The sequence below is a fragment of the Sipha flava genome, unplaced genomic scaffold (assembly GCF_003268045.1).
Source record: "Sipha flava isolate LNK unplaced genomic scaffold, YSA_version1 73_pilon_pilon, whole genome shotgun sequence".
Classification (NCBI taxonomy): Eukaryota; Metazoa; Arthropoda; class Insecta; order Hemiptera; family Aphididae; genus Sipha; species Sipha flava.
The window spans coordinates 1346401-1369021 of NW_020273613.1; the positions used below are offsets into that span (position 1 = coordinate 1346401).

Here is a 22621-nt window from a genome sequence, read left to right on the forward strand (position 1 = left end):
TAATTTTTTAATAATTAAAATTTTTGTTAGGAATTGGAGGAAATTATAATTAAGTTGAAAAGTAAAATTGAAAAAGAAATTACAATTGATCAACGTCACCACGGAGCGATAATTGGATTCAATGGTGAAAAAGTTCGAGAACTTCAGAAAATATTTAATGTTAAAATTTTATTCCCCAGTCCAGGTAATTAATAGTATTAATAGTATTAATATGTTTGTATTTTTTGTATTTTGAGAGTTTATAAATAATATTTGGTTCGATATTTTAGTTGAGGCTAGAAATAATTTAGTTAAAATACAAGGTTTAAACGATGATGTAAGTAAAGCATTTAAATCATTAGCTGAATTGGCCGAAGTATTGGATGAAATCAACTATGTGTTGGAAATTCCTATTTTTAAACAATTTCTCAAACTTAGTGCTGGAAAGAGAGCAATATTTATTAAAAAAGTAATTATTATTTATTAACTTTTGTGATTCGACCTTTAGAAATATTGTTATTTATATAATTTAATATTGTAGATTAGAGAAGAGACTGATACGAGAATTTTTTTTCCACGTGAAGGAGACAATAAGGATGTTATTAAAGTCATGGGAAATAAAAGAAAAGTTTTAATCGCTTATGATATGATTAAAGAAATACAAAATGAAATTGTTGGTTTTTTATAAAGATTATTTATTTTTCAATTTTATTTTTAATTTATCAATCATGTATTTTTAGGGAAATATAATAACAAAGGAAATGGTGTTGGGAAATGTTAAAGTTAGAAATGTCATTGTAAATCTTGGGAATAAATTCATTCAATCTATAAAAGAAGATTGTGGGGATAATGTGACATTGAATTTACCAACTGTTAAAGGAGATAATGTAAGAATATACTTATTTATTAAACTTATAAATTAAAATGACAATTTAACCAATTTTATAAGTTATTATATGCGTGATATACGCTTAGACATCGATTCGAACCTGGCCTCTGGCAGTTTCTCTCTTTGAGCAGGAAACGATTGTCTCAAGAGATGAAACTCTTTCTCCTCCCCTAATACAATAAGTAAATTTTCAAGAAAATTTCCCAAATGCTAAAATCTATTAAAAAAATAGTAAACCGTTATTTTAAAGATAAACTTTTATTCATAGACTATAGTTATCAAAGGACCTGAAGATGATGTTAAAAATGTTATTACACAAATTCAGACAATGGTTGATGAATTTCATAAATATGTGATTGATTTGAAAGTAAATCCGAAGTTTCACAAATATTTAATTGGAACAAATGGAGTCAATGTTAAAAAGGTATGTTGTTAAAATAATTTAATATAAGGGGGTACAATGTGTTCATTTATGGTTTAATACTTGGATTCCAGATCAGACATTTAACGAATACAAGAATAATTTTCCCGCCTGAAACTGATTCCACTAATGAAAATATAACTATTGTTGGTAAAAAAGAAAATGTTAATAAAGCAAAAGCAAAATTTGAAGTTATGATAATCGATATTGGTAATGTCATCGAAGAACATGTAGAAATCAATGAAAAATATCATGGCACTTTAGTGGTCAATCAAAAAGAATGTTTACACAAAAGCTTGCGTTAACTACAACCAATTGTTTGTTTTGATTTTTGGTAAAAATAAATTATAAAAATTACTATATTAACAAACTTATTGTTAATTGTTGATTATGTTTTTTTTAGTATTTTGGGTTTGGCCCCCTCCATTTTAAAATCTTGGTTATGCTAGTGAAAGATAATATTCTTTATTACATAAAGTGAACTAAACTATAGTCATAAATATTTTTATTCCATATTAATTGATGTAAAAAATAGAGGAGGATTATTAAAGAGTTCTAATAGTGTTTTTAAATGACTTAAATACATTGAGAATTTGTTATTCGAACTGACCTGTTATTTTGCTTCTATTATATCTGGTTTATCTGTAAAAATAATAATCTCGGCCGAGAATGATTGTTATAATTTCAGTATTCTACAAAATATGACACGATCCAATAATTCATTTAAAAAAATCATAGATTATGTTTAGTAATAGGTAATAGTAATCTGTAAAAATATTTATAAATGCAACTTTATCATGTTGCTAAAGCAAAAACTTCAAATGTTGTTAGTAAACGACATAAATTAACCAAATAAGTTGTATTTTATAATTTGTTATGGGTACTATATGTTTTAATTTTAAACTAATTTGTTAATAATGTTTATTTCGTGAAAAATACAGTATTTGTATTTTATATAATTATATTTAACTTTTATGTCTTCTCATTTATTTAAATCTTATTTATTGAAGAAATAGTTAGAATAGTAATCAGCAAGTATTTAATATTTTTTTTGCCGACCGAAAATTTGGTGGATGTATGATAAGAGCACTTCTGCCAGATTTCATCATTATATCGATGATAAATTCGGTGAGTAGTTTATCAAGTTAGTATAGAAGTCTATGTATTAAAGCAGCGGTTCTCAACCTTTTTTTCCTTCTGTACCTCTAAGCTTAATATTTTTCTAAATTGTACCCCTCTTTATATTTTTAAAAATTTTTTACAAAACCACTCTTAAAACATTTAATTAAAAATAACAATAATATAATATAATGTAATAATGTATATATTTCTATATTGAGTAATAAGACACATAAAAAAATTACTTATTTTACTTATTTAATAAACAAAAAATTTAAATGAAAATAATTAGTGAGATCCTTGACCTTATTTCAAATTACATAGTTTTTTAATATCAGGTTCAAATGATGCGAGGTATAATCGTAAATCTGGAGCTGCATTAAGTTTATTTCTATACTTATTTTTAATAAATATATATGAAGAAAACGCTCTTTCGACCAACTCCGTACTAGTAAATGGCAATAGGAACTCAATTGCCTTGTCAGAGAGTCGCTCATATTCGTTTCTAATATCTACCCAAAAATTAAAAAGTTTTTTTTCTTTTAAACTCACTTTTTAAAGTCGTGTCACATGAAAGTTCTATCAAGTTTTCTTTTTCTACGATCGATAAAGATGACGCTTTTTGAAAGAATTCTTCATTAAAAGGATTTGAAATCCAATTGTTTTCTTTTTCAGGTTTGGAAAAGTATTTTTTTGAACGATAATTTTAACACTTCCAGATGTTCAATTATGTTTTTCTTAATTTACCGAGACATAACTAGTTTATTTTCAGATAGAAAATTGTGTAACGTTCAAATACCTCAGGTTGGTCATTTTCAATACATACCCTCCAAAAATCTATTTTTTAAGAATTGATTTAATTTTATCCGAAACACTAAAAATCATTATTGAATTTTTTTGAAGTGCCAAATTTAAATTGTTTATTTGTAAACAAATATCAGATAAATACGCAAGCGCCTGAAGCCAATTGCAGTCGTGTAATTTTGGATATAATTGAAAAGAATGATCTTCAAAAAAATATTTGGACCTCATGTCTTAGTTCAAATAAATGTGCAAGTACCTTGCCACGGGATAGCCACCTAACTTCTGTGTGAAAAAGTAAACTTGAATGAGGACTCATCATGTCTTCGCATATAGCTTTAAATATTCTCGAATTTGTAGACCTTGCTTTTATAAAATTAACTAATTTAACAGCTTCATCAAGAACGAGTTTTAGTTCTCTTGGAAGGTTTTTTAGATGCTAAATGAATACAACAATGACTCCAGTTTATATTAGGAACTATTTTCATAACGCAACCTCGAAGACCAGAATATATACCCGACATTGACTTTCCACCATCGGTACATAGTCCACAACAATTGGACCAATAAATACTCATTTTTTTTTAAATAACAATCAATAACATTGAATATATCTTCACCAGTTGTGCGTTCAGACAATAAATGACAAAGCAAAACATTTTCTTCGATTTCATTATTATTTAAATACCTTGCAATAACAAGTAAAACTGCGAAATTGGTAACATCGGTGCTTTCATCAACTTGAATAGCGAAAATTTTACTTTTATTTATTCTATCTATTACTGTCAACTCAATATCTTCAAACATATCTTGAATTCGACGAGAAATTATATTATTTGAAAGAGGAATACTGTTTATCTTTTTTACGTTCTCCAAACATACACTGAACGGTATCTTTTGTACAAGGAGAAATCAAATTTTCAGCTATTGTATGATTCTTACCACATTTTGCAATACGATAACTATCTTCAATCGCGTTTTGGTTATCTTTATTAGCTGGCTTTATATATGATGTCAAAATCGACGTATTCTCATTATTTCTAGCTAAACGTTTAAAAAAATCACATTCTTTATTTTTATAATCGGCATGTTTTGTTTCTAAATGTCTTAAGAGTAGAAAAGGTTTCATGCAGCTATTCGAAAATACTTCACCACACACAATACACTTAGGTTTAGTATAGTCAAAATCTCCTACATATGAAAATCCATATTTTACATATTCATCAATGTATTTTCTCTTTTTACCTTTTTGAAGAACTAAAGACTGTGCATTTTCTGTGTGTTATTATATTATTGGGTAAATTCGACGTGCCTACACACTAGATTATACAGTATACAAATACAGACACAACCACAATGACAATAGCGCATTAACCATTCAACCAGACGTGCAGTGATACGAAAACGGAATAGATGCCATAATTAGTACCTAATCAGTAATCACATAACCGAATCGACTATTATGTTTGTAATTGAATAACGATTTTTCACTGTTACTGCAGTCTGAGTAGTGTAATTAATTACATATGTGATGTTAAATATATTTATAAAAGTATAAATGAATATACTAAATTTTATAAAAATATTATTACTTTTTATTTACAGTTTACTATATTTCTTATAACTATAATAGGTTAGTTATAGAGTGATGAATCTATATAGTGGCAGGGATATACCATATAATCATTTGGGTACAAAAGTGATTATATGAAGTTATAAAATATTCAATTTTTACACAGTGGGGCTAAAAAGAATTCCGGGGGGGGGGGGGGAGATGCTATATAAAGGAAATAAGTGGGCTGTTATTGTTCTTTAGGGCCGGTTAAAAATGTATGCTGCACCCGATACAAAATCCTGCGCACACCTATGCTAATTGTATCATTGCATTTTATCAAACATTTTAATAATCCAGAGTAATTTCCAATTTTATATAAAATAATATAATTATAAGTACACTTTTACAAATATATTTAATCAATTTAAAATTTCTGTCAACAGTTTATAATTCAACCAGTCCAGACATCTATGACCCCAATAATTTGTAAAATTACATTACATTTTTTTCTAGTAAATTTTCAAGTTAAATGCATATTTTTTTTTCGCGCATATCTTAGTTTTTAAGTGTATATTTAAGAGCTAAAAAGTAAAATTTGTAGTGCTACAACTTCCGAGCCCTGGTTATAACAATAGATCTTATACTAATAAAATAAATATACTAAGAAAACAAATTAGCATAGAACAGTGTATAAGAAATCGGAGTTTCTGAGTTAATCTGAAAGACTCAAATTTTTGTCGACAATCTATAATTCCCGACATCCTGTGCTAATTTTTTTTTTCAATGTTTATACAGTCGAATAACTTGAAATTTTTGTGAACTGATATTTTTTCAAGTTGAGGCACAGAATTTGAGTATTGATTTCATTTCTTTTTTAAGCTCCAAATTCTACTTTTTCAACTATGGGTCTTTTTGGCATATAATTGTAGTCTAATAGTAAATATTATAATATAAATTAGTAATTACATATATCAATTAGTCTAATTAATGAGTTGTAAATAAGTGTAAGATCAAAGCTAAATAGATAGATAAAAGAAAGAACAAAAATTCTTAGAAAAAGGTTTTAAAAATGTGAAGTTATTAGTTATATATTTACATTTTACAAATAATTGTAAACAATTAATAATTATCTTATAGCATTTTGTTATAATAATGACAATCAAAGAATATATACATATATTACATTCAATGATACAACTAATAAGGAAAAATAATATTATAATACAAAATAATGCTGTTTACTATTGACTAAAATTAAAAATAAGATAAATTTAAAATGTTGACATCAAATATATATGAATTACATGACTTAGACTAAACTTTATATCACACATTATATTTAGTTTAACTATAAAACATAAAATTTGCTATTTTTCTTCATTTAATACCTTTTTAATATTCTCAATAAGATTATTCATAGTGGGTGGTAAAGTAGTATCTGAATTTTCACCAAACTGATCTTTCAGTATCTGCATTGATGTATTGTAATTTTGCAGGTTCTCTTGCTTAACAAATAATTCTTCACATCTTGAAAAATAAAATAAAGTTAGATTTTAATTGAAACTATTATTATTGTAAGAAAAATCGACTACAAAAAATTTTATTTTTAATCTAAAATACACATAAATTTAATAATTTTTTGTACATACTTGTACATTTATATAATTTAATTATGCACACTGAATATATTTTAATATCAATAATTTATTAAACAAACTTTTTTCTTACTTCAACTTATAATTATCTAACTCTTTAGTTAACATTGTCATATTGATTAATAAATCTTTAAGTATAATACGTGTTTTGGTTTTATTTTCATAATCAATTAACTTTAATGGTTCTATTATCTCTTCCATTAAAACTTTAACAGTATCTGCAAAATGAAAAAAATGTACATTAATAATCATACTGCATATTGCATTTCATATTAATCCAATGTTGAGAAAATCAAAATCAATAAATTATTTTATTAATTCTCTAGAACTCTTAAGGCTTTTAACATATGATATTTATTTGGATGGATTTGAACAAGGGCAGATCCAGCATCTATTTACATTCGGGACATTTTAAACAAGAAATTATTTAATATAGTTGATCATACACATATTTAGGGATGTCATGGGGGGGGAGGGTGCTTGGACTCCCATCAACATTTTTTCTTATTCTCTTTTGCCTATCTCTTGACTATTTAGGTTCGACCACCCTTGTCCTAAACCTCAACTCGTCTCGATTTTTCCAACCATCTCTTTTTTGGTCTTCCTCTATTCCCTTCAACGATCATTTTCATAACAATTCTTATTGCATTTATTTCCTTTTGTCTCATCACATGCCCAAACCATCTTAGTCTATTCTCTCATCTTGTCCACTATTGATGCTACACCAGTACTACCTCTCACATATTCATTCTTTATTCTATCTTCTTTTGTCACTCCACTCATCCATCTAAGCATTTTAAGCACTTGGTCTCACTCTTGTAAAATTAACCTTATCAGGAATTCTCTTGTCGCATAAAATGCCCAACACTTCTTTCCATTTCATCCAACCGTACCTAATCCTATGTTTTACATCCATGTCGAAACCCCCATCCTCTTGTTCAAATGATCCTGAATATTTAAAGTTCTCGACAACATCTACAACATCACCACTTATTGTCATAACCTCCATCAAAATAATGTGATAATATTGTATTAAAACTGTTAATTTTTTTATTTTTTTTTATCAATTATTTAGTTTTCCAAATATATTTTATTTTTAATATTATTTTTTTCTAACAGAAGTGGCACTTTCCTCCAATGCCCCCTCCTCCTGGATCTGCTCAAAGTTCTGAGAATGTTTTTGAACCACAAGATCAGTTTAGTGATTGAATTCAAAGAGTAAATCAGTTAAGTTTTATTTTAAAGTAACAATTAATAATTTTTACTGGAGTTATCATTTTTATCAAACCGTTATTTTACATTTAAGATTGTAAATATATACGACCAGATATTTTAAAGTTATTCAATATAGCCAACTTACTTAAATCAGTTTCATCCATTTGCTTAAAATTGTTAACAATAACTTTGGATGCTACACTAGTAAATAATGACATAATTTCTTCATCCGTATCATTAAATGCAGTATTTTTATCTATAAAAATTACTATTAGAAATATATTTTTTTTTAATACTAAGATAAAATTCACATACTGAGCATTTCAAGTACTTCACATTTTTTGTCCAAGTTTTCTTTTTCTATTTTTAATTTGCTTATTAATTTTATTTTTTCAGTAAGAGTTACTAATTGTTCTTTAAGCAAATTAAATTCTTCCCTAAAAATATTTTTTTGTTCATTAATATTTGCAGTTATTTTTTTTTCAGTTACTTGAAAGGTGTATTTTGCTTCTAAACTGCTTAGATATTTATCATATTCAAATCGAAGTTTAGTAATTTTATCAACACGCATTCTACTACCAATAGTATTTAAATTTGGCATACTACCATTCCTTTCAAGATTAATGTTTGAGTTTAATTCTACAACAAAATAAATAATAATTAATTTATATTTTTACATGAATTGGAATAATATAAATTTTGTTTTTTACTTTTAAGTCCATCAGAAATTTCATTATTCTTAGTAGTTAAATTACTTTTGGATCGTTGGCCTGCATTAGGTATTAAATTTGAATTACTATTAGAACGGTTAGAATTAGTAAGACTCTTTGAATTAGAATTTTTATTTGTACTATGAATGCTGTGAGAGGAGGTAGGTTTTTTATTTGTTGAAGTCTTAAATGGTTTCTGAAATGTGTGTTCATCCATCCTGAAACATCAGATTTTTGTTAATTAAATATCACAATGAATATGATAATATTAGATAGATGTAGATAAAACAAATATAATTTGATAATAATCACTTTATTTAGAAATAAAATAAATAACACAGATTTAAACTTAAACAAATTAGGTGAAATTTATCTTTTAAAAATTATTACGAAAATACAAAGTAAAAAAAAATAAAAAATTACGAAAAAAACAATTTATTTTATAATTTCCTCCGTAGATGAGAAGAAAACTTTTCTATATTCAAAGCTGGGTAACAGTTATTACATTCCCTCAAGTATTATTGACACGTTGAAACTTTCATGTTCCGAGTTCAGAGGTTCAGATTACGGATAAAGCACTTAAATATGGAACGTAAAATTGGCGGGAATTCGCAGTGCTTATCAACATGGAAAAATATAATTTGTACTACAGATACGGAATTTATATACAGAGCGATTCTCTTAACATGAATCAAGACTACAATAAAAATAAAAAATTCCATACCGAAAAAAAATCCGTATCTTGGTAACGTTTTTTTGTTAATTTCCAATTTACCCTTCTCTTCTCCTGGATCCTAAGGTCAGTTTTGACCGTTTACATAATACCATAGAGCAGAATTTCTTAAACTTTTTTATCCATTGAACCCTTTTTGGTATCCACATTTATTATGGAATCCCTATTTTTTTTTAGCTTTTTATCTTTTTTTAGGATTATTTGTAAATAAATTATAATCATATAATAATATTGTGTTAAAGGTATTTAATTAGAAAAATATGTTAAAATAAAAATACTTTAATAATATTTACTTTAAATAGACTAAATATAAATTTAGACTATTCCATACGGCTTATACATTGCTATTTAAATATACAAAGATTTTTTTTCTAAAATGTTAACATTTTTTCACCATTACTAACCTTATGTTGGAAATTTTAAAGTAATTTTCTTAAACATTTTTAAAAAAATTACTTAAGCGTCGCAGAACCTTGAAATGATCTTCACGAAATCCCATGGTTCCGTGGAACACAGTTTAAGAAACGCTGCCATGGACACATAGTAACTTGGAAATTTATTAGGGGGGCAAAAATATTATTACATATCTAACGAAAAGGGTATCCTAGGCTAATTGCCTCTTTACTACCTACTTATTATTATATAAAATTATTAATTTTCTATTGTTAGATAAGCGAAAATTTAAAATTAAGATTTAAAAAAAAAAAATGTTATTGTAATAGCTATAACTAACTGTTTTGTACTTATTTTAAAACAAGGTATGTTAAATGTCAGAGGGGGTACTGCCTCTCTTAATTATTTCTAGGGGGCAATTGTCTCCCTCCTCCCTTGCACCCCAGTTTACGCCTACACATATACATATTGCAGTGGCATATACATAACTTTTTTATGGGGGGGGGAGATCAGTTGCAAACAAATTATTATGAAAAAAAAATTCCTAAACCTAAGTAGGTATCTGCACATTTAAATAATAAATAATAAAATAAATATATATTGAATGTGTCAAAATAATAATTTACAATATATATCCTTGCAATATTATTTTGTTTCCTTATCATTTCCTAACATTAAGAACACTATTTTATACAATTTTCAAAGTGCCTACGGGGGGGGATATGACCCCTCCTTGTATACGCCCCTGATATATTGATATCTTTATATGTCTATGAATAATAATAATAATATGTGCGATTACTCTGTAGACTTATCACCACGTTCGGTCGTTATGACGTGAAAATGTGTTCCCGTCATCGGTGTAGTGGTATCACTGAATTATAAAATTCCCGTGCTACTGGGACGGTTGAACAGGCAATATTTCACATCAGTTAACAACGTTCGTGATATGAAACTTTTCTACTATTCCTGTTGTTACCGGGAAAGGATCCGTGTTCAAATGGCATGGCTGTATAGATCGAATCATTTAATTCGAATTTATAACTTACGTCCCGTTTTGTGATCCAATGGTTGAAGTATTTCAAACGTTGTCGACTAACTGGTTTTTTTTTTTTACCATCACCAGACCATACGATTATCAAATGTAAAATTACGACAACCGCGGAATCCCGAAATACACTGTTACAACATGGATCACGAAAACGTAAAAGTCAAAGTAGAGTTTGACGACGAAGACGAATCAATCTCGAATCTCGTGACCCCGAGCATTATCAGTCATGACTCCACGGTGAGAAGTGTCTACATCGTAACGAAATGCTTTTTATATAATTGTATACACTTATAATGTACTAGACATCGTAAACATTTGATTATTTGGAGTTTAATGTAAAAAAGATGTACGCGCCTAAATAATTAAATCAGTGATAAAAAATTGGAATTATTGTAACTGCACCTAAAGTCTTATGCTGCATCTCATTACTATTGTAAATAAAATAGGCATGTATTAGTTACAGTCATTTTTAGATACTTCCAGTCGGTGTAGGATTAAACATTTGTGGGCCCCTAGGCAATTAAAATTTTGGGCCCTACAAAATTATTTTTTACACACATCTTTAACATTACTATCCAATAATTAAAATTAACCGCTTTAATAATAACCAACTGCAGTAAAACCTTGGTAAGACGGAAACCTTTGTATTACGGGACATTTTTTTGGTCCGTTTCAAATTACATATAATTAACTAACCCTATCAAGACGGAAACCCTGTTAACACAAAAAAGTCATGATCCCAAGCGATTCTGTCTTATCAAGGTTTTACTGTATTATAAATAAAATCATGTTTATTAAATTTTTTTTATTTGCAAGAAAAATTAATTAACTATTATATTATTTCTATTTTTTTCAAAATCGTTTTATTATTATTAATGCATATAACATATACAACTTAATATATATTATATTTCATACTGACTTTAGTCCCGTAAATTCGTAAATAAAATACAGGTATTATTAAATAAAAAAATATATAGTTTTCTATTTTCACAGGGTCCCTTAAATGAGTGAGATCCTACTCTGCCTACAATGCCTAATGGGCAATCCAGCACTGCTCCTAGTAGTATTCCTTAGTTGAAAGGGAATTTGAAAAAATATGAATTTCGATTCAACAGTTACAGGCTTAACATTCTTATTTATTTTAAAATTCACTTTAAATATTAATTTGCCATCTATATATCCAACAGGTACCTATAGAATAGATATCTTATTATTTTTATATTACATTTTTTACCGTGTTTAAAATATGTTATTACCATTTTTAAAGTTATTTTTTTGTACATATTAGTGTACATTCAATGTACATCATAACTCATTATAGAATTTATTCTAATGCACATAAATATTAAAACAAAAATAATAAGTTATAACATTTTATTTAAAAATGATGATTTTAGCAAAAAGATATTTAATATATATTATTCATTATTCATGTATTGTTGAATATTAATTTTAAAATACAATTTCAAGCTCTGAATTATTGAGTATCAAAAATACTGTTCATAATTACACGTGCAGTTTCAATTATCTAGGTGACTTGTGGTAATTGCAAGAAGCAAATGAGCCTTCATGAGTATATAATTCAACACCGTAAAAGTCATTATTACCTTTGTTGGTTAGAAGGCGTAGAGGATAAAATTGTAAGGATTTGATTTAAATATTAACGTTGTTTAAGCTAAATTATTTTAAGTATTAATATATCTCATATAGGATTTCACAGATACATCACAGGTTCAAAAAATATTAAAAGAAAATTCTGAGATGCTTAAAACTAAGTCGAAATTTGTTTGTGAATGGTGCGATGATATAAAATTAACCATTGCTGGATTTTCTAAACATCTAAAAAATTGCGTAGCGAAAGTAAGTATACATTTTCAGAAGTGATAATAATTTATTTTATATAGTATAAACAATAATACTTGTTTAATTATTAGTTCAAGTATACTTGTAACTATTATTTGTTTAAACATTTTTTATTAGGGTGTTTTATAAGTTTTATGTACCAAAATACTTGACTATATGTAATACATTTTAATTTTTAAAATATTTATATTTATAAAAAAAAAGTATGTTTTGAAATGTAATTTTTTAACAAATATAAATATTATATAATATAACATTTATAAAATATTTGTTTATTTTTATTATTTAATAAAAACATTTAAAAAAAAAATTGATTTTAATATTTTTTTTGTTTGTTTTAGACAATGTTATGTGAAAATGATATAAATCAGGAAGATCTTCAGAAAAATTCTAGTTCATCGATTACTTATTCTAATGATTCTATAGTAAGTAAATGATTTGTTGATATATGATATGAGATATTGATAATTTGTATGGTAATTATCTATAAATAATTGTGTACATTACTTTTTAATTTAATATATTTCAAAAGTATGTTTAGTGGTGCCAAGATCTATTTATATGAAAGGCATTAAATATTTTATTTTATATTTAAATGGTTAAATAATTGTAGTAATGGAAGATGAGACAAGATGTTAAGTTTGTGTGTTATTAAATGTATTCTTTATTATAATTATACTGAATATAGATTTTTTGGTGTGTATTGTTAAACCTAGTTAAGATATATGAAATATTGTAATAATTTCTATAATTATAATTTCTCATCTCAAAGAAAATATTTTCACCTATTTTTAAATTAATAGTAATGGGTGGATGTAGTGGAGTATTCATCATTTTTGAATGGGGTGGGGGGGGGATCATTTGCAAATTTTACATCATTAGTTTTTTTTATGTTTCTAACGCATTCACATTAATTTATAACATTTAAAAAAAGGCCAAGGAAGGATCTGATCCCCACATTAACCCCTTGTATACACCACTGGGTGGATGTCTATTGTTTATTTCTTACATTTACTTTTCTACTTAAGCATCACTGATTATGCTAATTGAAGTCCATATTCCAGTCATTATTATATAGCTTATGGTATATTGTCACTTAAATTAAATCATTTGATTTATCATTTAATTCATAATTAGGTGTCATGTGGCCGTTGCAAAGAAAGTATGAAATATGCAGAATACAAAAATGAACATAGATATAAACACTATAATTTATGTTGGTTAGATGGTGAAGAAAAATTAGTATGCTATTTTAAGTTTGATTTATATGATTTTAGAAACATTAAATTAATCTTTGGTTTATTTGTATTTTTAGGATTATTCAAATCAGAACAAAATAACTGAATTACTCAAGGAAATTTTACCAAAACTTACTGAAAATGTAAAAAAATATTATTTTATTTGTGAATGGTGTGGAGAAAAGAGAAACAGTTTGTTAGGGTTTGCTATTCATGTGATGAAATGTGCCAAAGAACAAAATGTAATTACAATTTTAACAATTAAACTATGAGTATTTTAAATTAACCAAATAATTTGTATACCAAATTTAAATTACATTGATACTGATTTAAAAAATATTTTTTCATACTTAAATTATTTTTCTGTATCTAAATCATTTGTTTTGAAAGAAATTTGTTAAGATAAGAAAAAAAATGTAGGTTCTTAAATTATCATTTTTTTTCAATATATTGTATTTTATGAAAAATCATAAAGTACTGAAATAACTTAATACTTTATATTTAAAAAAAATAGTTGTCTTATATTTATATTCAAATAACTATTAATGATATTAATAATTATAATAATATATACATTTCTTAAACAAATAATTGAATAATAAGAAAAACTTTTTTTTAGTTTGTATCACTACAACATCCAGAACTTGATGTGTCTGATTCACTTGAGACTATTGATAAGGACTCTAAATATGATTCAGATTCCCCAGTATGCATATGTTAAAGTATTTAAATGTTGCCATTATTAATTATTATATATTTTCCATATTTTTTAAGGTAACTTGTGGTTTATGTAATAATACTATGCTGTATAAAGAATTTACAGAAAATCATAAAGCAACTCATTATAATTTATGCTGGATAAATGGTGATGAAAAAGTAGTAAGTTAATTGAAATTATCTTAGTATAAAATGAATGATTAGTTAATATAAATTATTATTAAAGTATACAATTAAATAAAATATTTTATTCTAAAATTTTTAATTGTTTAAAAGTTTTAAATATTTTATTTTATATTTTTAGGATCTTGATGATGTAGCCATAACACAACCTTTGTTACGACAAACTTTACCAAAAGATGCAGCTCGCGAAAAAAAAGTAAAATTTGTCTGCGAATGGTGTCAAGTAGAAAAAAAAAGTGTACCTGGTTTTGCTAGCCATTTAAAACAGTGTAAATTAAGACCGGTAAAGTTATTCAGATTTCTATTTAAATCAATAAATATAATAAACATTAATATTTTTATTAGGATAAATTGAATTTAATAAATGATTTTGAAAGTGGTAATGACTTAAATAAAAAATCAGAAATAGAAGTAACAAATGCATCAATAGTAAGTTATTCAAACTTAAAGGATATTTACAATTCTATAGTATACACTTTTAGGTAACTTGTGGACGATGTAACAAAGAAATGACTTATATAGAATACTGTTCTAAACATTGTTCTAAACATAACAATTTATGCTGGATTGTTGGAGAAGATAAACCTGTAAGTAAAAATGTGATTTTATTAATTTATTTTAGTAAGTAATATTTTTTTGTTTTATAAAATCTAGGATTTAGAAAACTATGATGTTATAGTGGCAAAATTGAAACAATTTGTACCTTTTAGTGTGGTTCGTTCGCGATCAGTGAAATTGACTTGTGAAGATTGCAAAAGTGTTAAAAGAAGCATTTCAGGTTTTGCCAGTCATGTAATATTTTGTAATAAAACTGCTAATGTAAGTAATAGTGTTAATTATTTTTGTTTTATTTATTTGTAATTATATGACATTTTTAAGTCATAATATACTATTATTTAATTTATCTTTATATATATATATTTTTGGTCTGTGTATATCATTGAACTCTTAACATGTTGACTGCCATGCGGCAGCTGGTGGTTGTATCACTATCTTTCCTACATGGCCTTGTTCTATTTTCCATGTTTATTTCATAAATGTTAATATATTTATTGAAAAAATTATGAGAATAAAGTAATTCCAATGTTATTATCTTCATAACGAAGATTTTACTGTGGATGAATATGATATTTATAGTATCCAACAGGTGCATGGCGTTGTCAATATATCATTATTAGTCAGTTGTTTGTCATATGACTGCCTGCGGTCATTTATAATAAAATATCGTTGATATTTTTATTATGATTGTATTTTTAATTTGGCGTTGTGTCCAAAGAGACAAAGTAAATAACGATATGGTTTGTCAATTATTAGAATAATATTGAAATATAATGAATATTAGAAAAATACATTTTCCATACCATATAAATTGTATACATGTATTAGTTGTTTCAATCTACATTACACAAACTAAGGATTTTCATTATATTTTGTATGTTTTATTTATAAGTATATGTCTCAATAACTATATTTTGTATTACATTTATAATTTGTATTTTGTTGATATTTAAAAATTTAAATTTAAAACAAATTATTTGAATAATAAATATGATATAATGTATTATATAGTGATATTTTCATAATATAATTAAGTGTATATAAAATAATCAGTTTACGACAAATAGTATATTTAACACGAAATTTTTTCCTCTTCGCCATCATTCAAACATAATCTTCATAACTTTAAAGCTACGGAAATATTTCGTTTTACAAATAAATGTGATTATGACAGCATGCGGTCATATGGCGTATAAATAATAACAAAGTGTAAACCACCGGTATCCATAAAAATACTGTTGTATGCTAGTACTCTGCATTGACAATCATTGTCGCATGACAATCAATGTGTTAAAAGGTTGGTCAGATTTTTATGAAAAGTTGCATATGTGATAAAGTTGATTTGAGAATGATTTAGATTTATTATTTGATTTGATAGAAAACATTTTTCGCTTACATAAAACAGGTTAACAGGTTTTTTTTTTTAATCAGACTATGTTTGTTGGGTCCACTAATATTTTTACATATTTTTTTTATTAATCCATAAAAACTCAGTTTATTTGATGTTTTTTTTAGTATAGTGGTTTAGAATTTTTAATGTTGATAGTTTATTTTTGTGGTACATTTTAGATAGAGGAAGCCTTGGTGGTTTCTTCTCCTCGGTGGTTGTTCTATCATAGAAAGAGAAACCACCATAGATAAAATTCAAACCACTGACTATGCTTTTTAAAGTTTTAGACACTGCCGCTTTATTCCAATTGACCATGACATTCTATATTTATTAATATATATATTTTTTTTAATACTATTTATGTGTGCCATTCATTTTTGGTAAAAGAGTGCTGTGTATATACATACAAATAATTTATATACTATTTATATATTTTCTAGGATATAAAACTTTTATTAGTAAGATGTGAAGACTGTGGAACTAAAATTAAACCATCTTCATTTTTATCTCATAGATTGAAAAATTGTAAAGGTGCAAATAGTAAGGTGGAAAATAGTGATAAAACAGAAAATAATTGGTCTAACTATATTGATGATGTAAGTTTTAATTAATTTATTACCTATTGAGTTTTTTTTTATTGAATTATATGTATCATTCAAAAAATGTATTATATTTTAAATAATAAATGTAATAAATAATAAAAATGTAATTATTAATTACATTCTTAAAACTATTGATGAAAAGATTCTTCTTCCCCTTTTTTAATATTTAACATTGATTTATTACCACAATGTTTAGTTATGAAGTAAATTAGAAAATTTATTTATATTCAATGTTTTTTATTTATTTTAGAATGCATTATTTTACAAAATGCGACGAAAAAGAAGACCTCCAAATGTTTTAAGTTTTCATCCTAATACAAAATATGTGACCGAATATTTTGTAAGATATTTACTATACATTTGCATTGTATATTTTTATTAAAAAAAAAAAAAAAATTACAGGATCTTATGTGTCGTTTATGTGATTTTGTAACATTTAGTATTAATGATATTACTAATCACATTTCAACAATCCATAATATTGATTTAAATCTCATAACAAGTAAAAAAATTATGGAAGATTATATATTAAGTAAGTAATTTTATTTGTATTTAATTAATCTTTATAGTTTATTTTTATAATGTCATTGATTTTCACAGGTAAAAATGATGTACATCAAAACATATATTTAATACCTTTATTAAATTACTACCAATTGTAAGTTAAAAATTTAATAACTGTTTAATTAGTATACTCATTGCGAAAATTTGCAATAGATTAATACATAAACACATTTTAACAAAGCAATAAATGAGTTTAATATCAATAATTGAAAGACATATCAAAATGACAGAGAGTGTTTATTAAAATATATGTTCCACAGCATTAGGATAGACTGTGTATGAAAGGGTGTAATTATTACATAAAATCATTTTACAGTGCTTCCTTCTAGACAACATAAGCTAATATAAGTAATAATATTAGTATTGTTTGTGAGTTGTTTGTTATTATATCACTGGATAAGAGCCAATGAAAATGCAGTATTTGAAAAAATTGAAAGTAAAGTTGACTGTGCACACATAACTTTCCTTAAACTCAACAAATTTAAGCAGTTAATAGCTCAAAAGAAAGAGCATGATCCACTGAGTGTTCTTAAAGTAAAACGATCAAGATTCATTCTTTGGAAAAGGAGCTATGAGAATTTTAATGTGTCCCATAAGAAATGTACAGGGAAGAATCACGTTGGTGGGAGTTGAGTAAATTTCAATGATTATTGGCATATTTGTGTCTTAATACCTTTCATTTAAAAAAAAAAAAAAAATGAAGGAAATCGGCCGGATAGACTGACTTTAGTTTTCATAATTTTTTTTAATATATAAGATTATTATTAATATTAATTAATTAATTTTAGCTATATTAAAACATTTTGGAAAGCCATTTATCATGGAGATTTTAAATGTAATGTAAAAATTTTGAATAATGAAGAAGCGTTAAGGTATTTGCCATCCATTCAGCAGTCTTGCAAAGTATTTAATTCTAATAATGAACAAATTTGTGTTAGTCTATTTAAGTCTGCTCATGTCAATGGTATATTTATTATTAAAATATTTGTTTTTATATTTAATAAAATTATGTTTTATTTTTAGGTAAATTTATGCTCTTTACTGGTGGTCCCAACTGGGCTTTATCATGGTGTCCTGTTCCAAAAGAAGTTCAAACTCAGTATTTAGCAATATCATGTCATCCTAAACCTGATCTACTACATAAAGAGATGAACATTTACAAATATCCATCACTTTTACAATTATGGAAATTTAATTCACTAAGTAATATTAAGTAAGCTTTGGTAATGTTTTATTATTTTTATAACAATATCTATTATATTTCGTTATATAATTTATTTCATAAGTATGTGAATATTTTTTTTTTTTAGTTATGAATCTGTTGCTGATATGCCATATATGTCCTATGGATTAGCTCATGATTTTGGTGCTGTCTGGGATATGGCATGGTGTCCTTCAGGAGCTTATGAGCCTAATAATAAAATTGGTTTATTGGCATTAAGTACATCTTGTGGAGATTGTCCCATATTTGCAATGCCTTGTACAGATGAAAATTCTGAAATGTATTGTTGAATGTTTATAATGAAATAAAAAAAAAATTATTGTAATAAGTATAATTTATTTAGGTTTTATATCTACAAAGCCAAACCTGTTATAGCAAGAAATTTTGAATGTGAATGGATTGAAGGTGGTGTACAATGTACAAAAGTTTGTTGGCAAGCAATTGCACCTTTTAAGTAAATATAGTAACAATTAAATAACTTAATTAGTGTATTTAAAAGTAATACAGAGTTCTTTTAAACAAAATCAGTTCTTAATATATGTCTTATTCCAACTCTGATAACCAAAGATTAATTTTCAAATAGAGTGATATTTATTTTCTTTTTCTTTTATGGTAACTAATCAAACATAAAATATGTTTATATATTTTTCGTATACAAAAATTCTTATTTAATTAAAATTATTTTGTTTTAAATATTCTAGAACTGTCATTTGTGGTTATTCAAATGGTATTGTGAGTTTGTTCAATATAAATTTTAAATCTATATTCTTAAATGATGAAATACTTTATCCAAGCCACACTTTTAGGGCGAGTAGATGTAGCATAACAGGTTAGTGCATTTATTTCTGTATTTATTTTATTTATTTTAAATAGCAATTATTTTGCTGGAATTGAAATGGGTGTATTAATTTTGTTTTTTTTTAGGACTTTCTATGAATTATTTTAATTCTTTGATATTGTCTACTACAGCAACTGATGGTCATGTAACTCTATGGGATTTAAAATCAACTGAAATTCCAATTTTTCAGAAAAAATCTTATAGTCCTTCTGATTGTACTTGGCTTCAACAATGTTATACATTAGTGTATTGTAGTAAAGGTGTTAAGTAAGTTGATTAATTATAATTGATTATGTTATAATTGAAAAAATATGAATTTTTATATTTTATTTATATTTTAGTCCATTATTCTTAAAAGTTCGAACTATCAATTTTTCAAATTATAATGATGACGTTGAAGGTTACAATCCAGAGTTATATGTTATAAAAAGTGTGATCAATAGTAGTAAAATAATTAGTAATAATAGTGTTGTGAATAATGATAGCAAATTAAATAATGATGTAGACAATTGTAATGATACTGTTAGAAAAAAACCTAAAATAAAGGCTAAAAAAACCACTCTCGATGATTCCTTAAGTGATGATGAGTCATTCAAATTTGTTGATTCAGACACAAATAGTGATGGAGAAAAATCAAATTTTGTTGAAAAATCTGGAGATGTATCAAAAAGTATTGATGAGGATGATTTATATGGTCCTACTTTTTTTCAAAGAAGTACTCATTGGGTTTGTAAAATTACTCTTATAAATAGAGATAGATTTAAATTATCGGATTTTATTTTTTAGTCTGTTTCTGCATCAGATTGGATGAACATCATTGCAACTGGGGATGAAGGTGGAGTTATTTATGAAAAACTTTTTCTACCTGAAAACAATCATATAAAAAAAGAAAACTGTGTAAGTCTATGAAATTGAAATGCTATCAATTTAAACCTGTATTTTAATAAAACAATATAACCAATTTTAATTGTAATAAAATCAATAACAACTGTGATTTATTAATTAATATATACTAATATTTTAAAACTATATATTTTAAAAAGTTAGTGTGGAATTTGACAGAAATTGGTTTGACTTTTTATAGTTATTATAGTTTGTAACTGTAAATTAATGTATTCATACAATTATTTCAAGCAAAGTAAATTTGATGTATTATTTTTTATTTTTTAAATAGTATGTGCTTGAAAATTATTGCTCTAATTGATTTGTTTTAAATTTTTTAATATTTTTTTTTATTTATAGGATAATAGTATGATTAGTTAATAAATTATTGACCTTAATAAATATATATCTTGATATCAAGAAAAGGTTCATTAAATTATATGTATGTATGGAGTGTTACAATATATGTACATTTCACCATAGGTTAAAAATGATATTGTAAAGAAAAAAACTAGAAACCTTTGAGATTTGAGCCATAAGGAAAAGACAAGTTGTATAGAAAGTAAAACTAGCAATGAGGTAACAAGAACTGTAAAAGAAAAGCATCTATGCATTTATGGATGTAATGAGAGCAAGGTGTTGGAAAATGGTTGAACAAACCTTGAGACATCCAGAAAGTTGTTTGATATTATTTTTGAAGGTATGATAAAAAGCAATAGAACTGCAGGACATCCTTCAAATGATGTATAGGACAAATTAAAAACGACACACGAGTCAAAACCTTAAAGGAAATTAGAGAGATGGCAAGCAATAGACTGAATAAATAAAGATTAGCCATTCATGTTTTAATTAATTTTATTTTCAAAATAAATTTTTCAAATTTTATAAAAAAAAATAAATGAACTATATATTTGAAATGTCTCCAGGTAAATAAGTTACAGAAGTTATAATATTATACAAAATTTGAATAAGTAAATATATGTAAAAAAATTAATTATCTTTTATAAATCTATTTTAGTGACAATTCTAGTTATTTTAATCATATTTTACTTTTTAACTTTAGGCTACACTTCAATTGATAGTAAGAAAACTTAATCCAAATGATACATCAAACTCAGAAGTTTCAAATTACAGCCACTTTAATGAGACTATTAAAATATTTGGTTTAGAATTCAAATCTGTAATTAATTTTGCTCACTCATTTTTTTTTTTTTTTTAATTCAATCCAATTTTTATATTAAATCTTTTATATTTTTAGTTCCGTTTTGATGAAAATATAATGAGCAATAAAGATGATACCAAGCCATTGCTTAGATATCCTCTCGATAATATTACTAAGGTAAAAGTTAAATTTTCAATTATGGGGTATTATGTAATTTTAAAGATTTGATTTATTTGATTTCAGGTTTCATGGAATCAAAATTTTAGTTCATTTCGTTGGTTGGCAATTGGAACACAAAGTGGTTTTACGCTTGTATCACCATCTCAAACAATATCTGATAATTATATTGATTCATTTTACAAAATAATTTCTACAGAACTTAATAAATGTTGACTATGAAACTTAATTTAACTTATTTTATTAACTTTATTTTATATTTTAAGTTCAATAAAAAAGCTATAGGTCATAAAAAAAGGTTTTTTTTTTCCAATAACTATGCATTATAATTGTTTAGACCAGCGTTTCTCAAACTGTGGGTCGCGACCCCTAGAGGGTCGTGAGTCAATATTTGGGGGGTCGCGAGAAGTTTTATTAATTATACAGATTGTAAGAAATTTGTTTTTTTAAATTGTATAAATTATAGACTATAGAACTAATAGAAAATATTTAAATATTTAAATATTAATATTAATAATAAAAAAAACTTTATTATTTTTATTATTATTATTATAAAGTAGTAAATAAGTAATAAAAGAGAAAAAAATTTGTTTTTTGAAATTATTTTTATTGATTCTGTAAATGTAAGACTATGGGGTCGCAATAGATTTCTGGAAGAAAATTTGGGTCGCGGTCCTAAAAAGATTGAGAACCACTGGTTT

The 22621-nt window shown here is 25.5% G+C and overlaps 3 protein-coding genes across 7 annotated transcripts in view; 2 read left to right on the plus strand and 1 right to left on the minus strand.

Annotated features, from left to right (window-relative positions):
- The window catches only part of LOC112692444 (vigilin-like), a 13011-nt gene extending 11417 nt beyond the window's left edge, over positions 1 to 1594 (plus strand). The window contains exons 2-7 of the mRNA XM_025567125.1: positions 77 to 184; positions 270 to 448; positions 521 to 652; positions 720 to 866; positions 1137 to 1292; positions 1364 to 1594. Coding sequence (XP_025422910.1) covers positions 77 to 184; positions 270 to 448; positions 521 to 652; positions 720 to 866; positions 1137 to 1292; positions 1364 to 1594 — 953 coding nt within the window. The remainder of the gene's footprint in view (positions 1 to 76; positions 185 to 269; positions 449 to 520; positions 653 to 719; positions 867 to 1136; positions 1293 to 1363) is intronic.
- A 4408-nt stretch (positions 1595 to 6002) lies between these two features.
- On the minus strand, positions 6003 to 8954 carry LOC112692354 (putative uncharacterized protein DDB_G0282133). Of its 3 annotated transcripts, none has more exons than XM_025567004.1 (6): positions 8768 to 8954; positions 8345 to 8562; positions 7950 to 8273; positions 7780 to 7890; positions 6493 to 6637; positions 6003 to 6291 (listed from the first exon to the last, which is right to left on the minus strand). In XM_025567004.1, exons 2-6 carry the CDS (start codon positions 8559 to 8561, stop codon positions 6132 to 6134), a joined length of 957 nt encoding a protein of 318 aa, XP_025422789.1. In that variant the 5' UTR covers position 8562; positions 8768 to 8954; the 3' UTR covers positions 6003 to 6131. The 3 variants fall into 3 exon arrangements, with proteins under 3 accessions (XP_025422789.1, XP_025422787.1, XP_025422788.1); XM_025567002.1 differs by having other exon boundaries at positions 8850 to 8944; XM_025567003.1 differs by lacking the exon at positions 8768 to 8954 and adding an exon at positions 8657 to 8695.
- A 1439-nt stretch (positions 8955 to 10393) lies between these two features.
- On the plus strand, positions 10394 to 22217 carry LOC112692343. Of its 3 annotated transcripts, XM_025566985.1 has the most exons (28): positions 10670 to 10758; positions 11518 to 11711; positions 12057 to 12164; positions 12235 to 12384; positions 12729 to 12812; positions 13525 to 13629; positions 13703 to 13867; positions 14245 to 14331; positions 14400 to 14504; positions 14647 to 14808; positions 14871 to 14954; positions 15008 to 15112; positions 15180 to 15344; positions 16914 to 17069; positions 17326 to 17415; positions 17478 to 17607; positions 17676 to 17733; positions 18428 to 18603; positions 18663 to 18852; positions 18950 to 19141; positions 19205 to 19315; positions 19563 to 19690; positions 19786 to 19966; positions 20041 to 20425; positions 20486 to 20596; positions 21645 to 21761; positions 21840 to 21920; positions 21987 to 22217. In XM_025566985.1, exons 3-28 carry the CDS (start codon positions 12084 to 12086, stop codon positions 22134 to 22136), a joined length of 3549 nt encoding a protein of 1182 aa, XP_025422770.1. In that variant the 5' UTR covers positions 10670 to 10758; positions 11518 to 11711; positions 12057 to 12083; the 3' UTR covers positions 22137 to 22217. The 3 variants fall into 3 exon arrangements, with proteins under 3 accessions (XP_025422769.1, XP_025422770.1, XP_025422771.1); XM_025566984.1 differs by lacking the exon at positions 11518 to 11711 and having other exon boundaries at positions 10394 to 10758; XM_025566986.1 differs by lacking the exons at positions 10670 to 10758; positions 11518 to 11711 and adding an exon at positions 10767 to 10967.
- Positions 22218 to 22621: the final 404 nt, after the last annotated feature.

What these genes read in the sequence shown, in the direction of transcription:
- LOC112692354 (XM_025567002.1), bottom strand. An exon ending in TGAAGTACTTGAAATGCTCA is followed by an intron (nt 7,891 to 7,949) that starts GTATGTGAATTT and finishes TAATTTTTATAG; the next exon opens with ATAAAAATACTGCATTTAAT. An exon ending in TTAGATAATTATAAGTTGAA is followed by an intron (nt 6,292 to 6,492) that starts GTAAGAAAAAAG and finishes TTATTTTTCAAG; the next exon opens with ATGTGAAGAATTATTTGTTA.
- LOC112692343 (XM_025566984.1), top strand. Translation starts at nt 10,660, where the DNA reads ATGGATCACGAAAACGTAAAAGTCAAAGTAGAGTTTGACGACGAAGAC. An exon ending in AATGTGCCAAAGAACAAAAT is followed by an intron (nt 13,868 to 14,244) that starts GTAATTACAATT and finishes ACTTTTTTTTAG; the next exon opens with TTTGTATCACTACAACATCC. An exon ending in GGTCTAACTATATTGATGAT is followed by an intron (nt 17,070 to 17,325) that starts GTAAGTTTTAAT and finishes TATTTATTTTAG; the next exon opens with AATGCATTATTTTACAAAAT.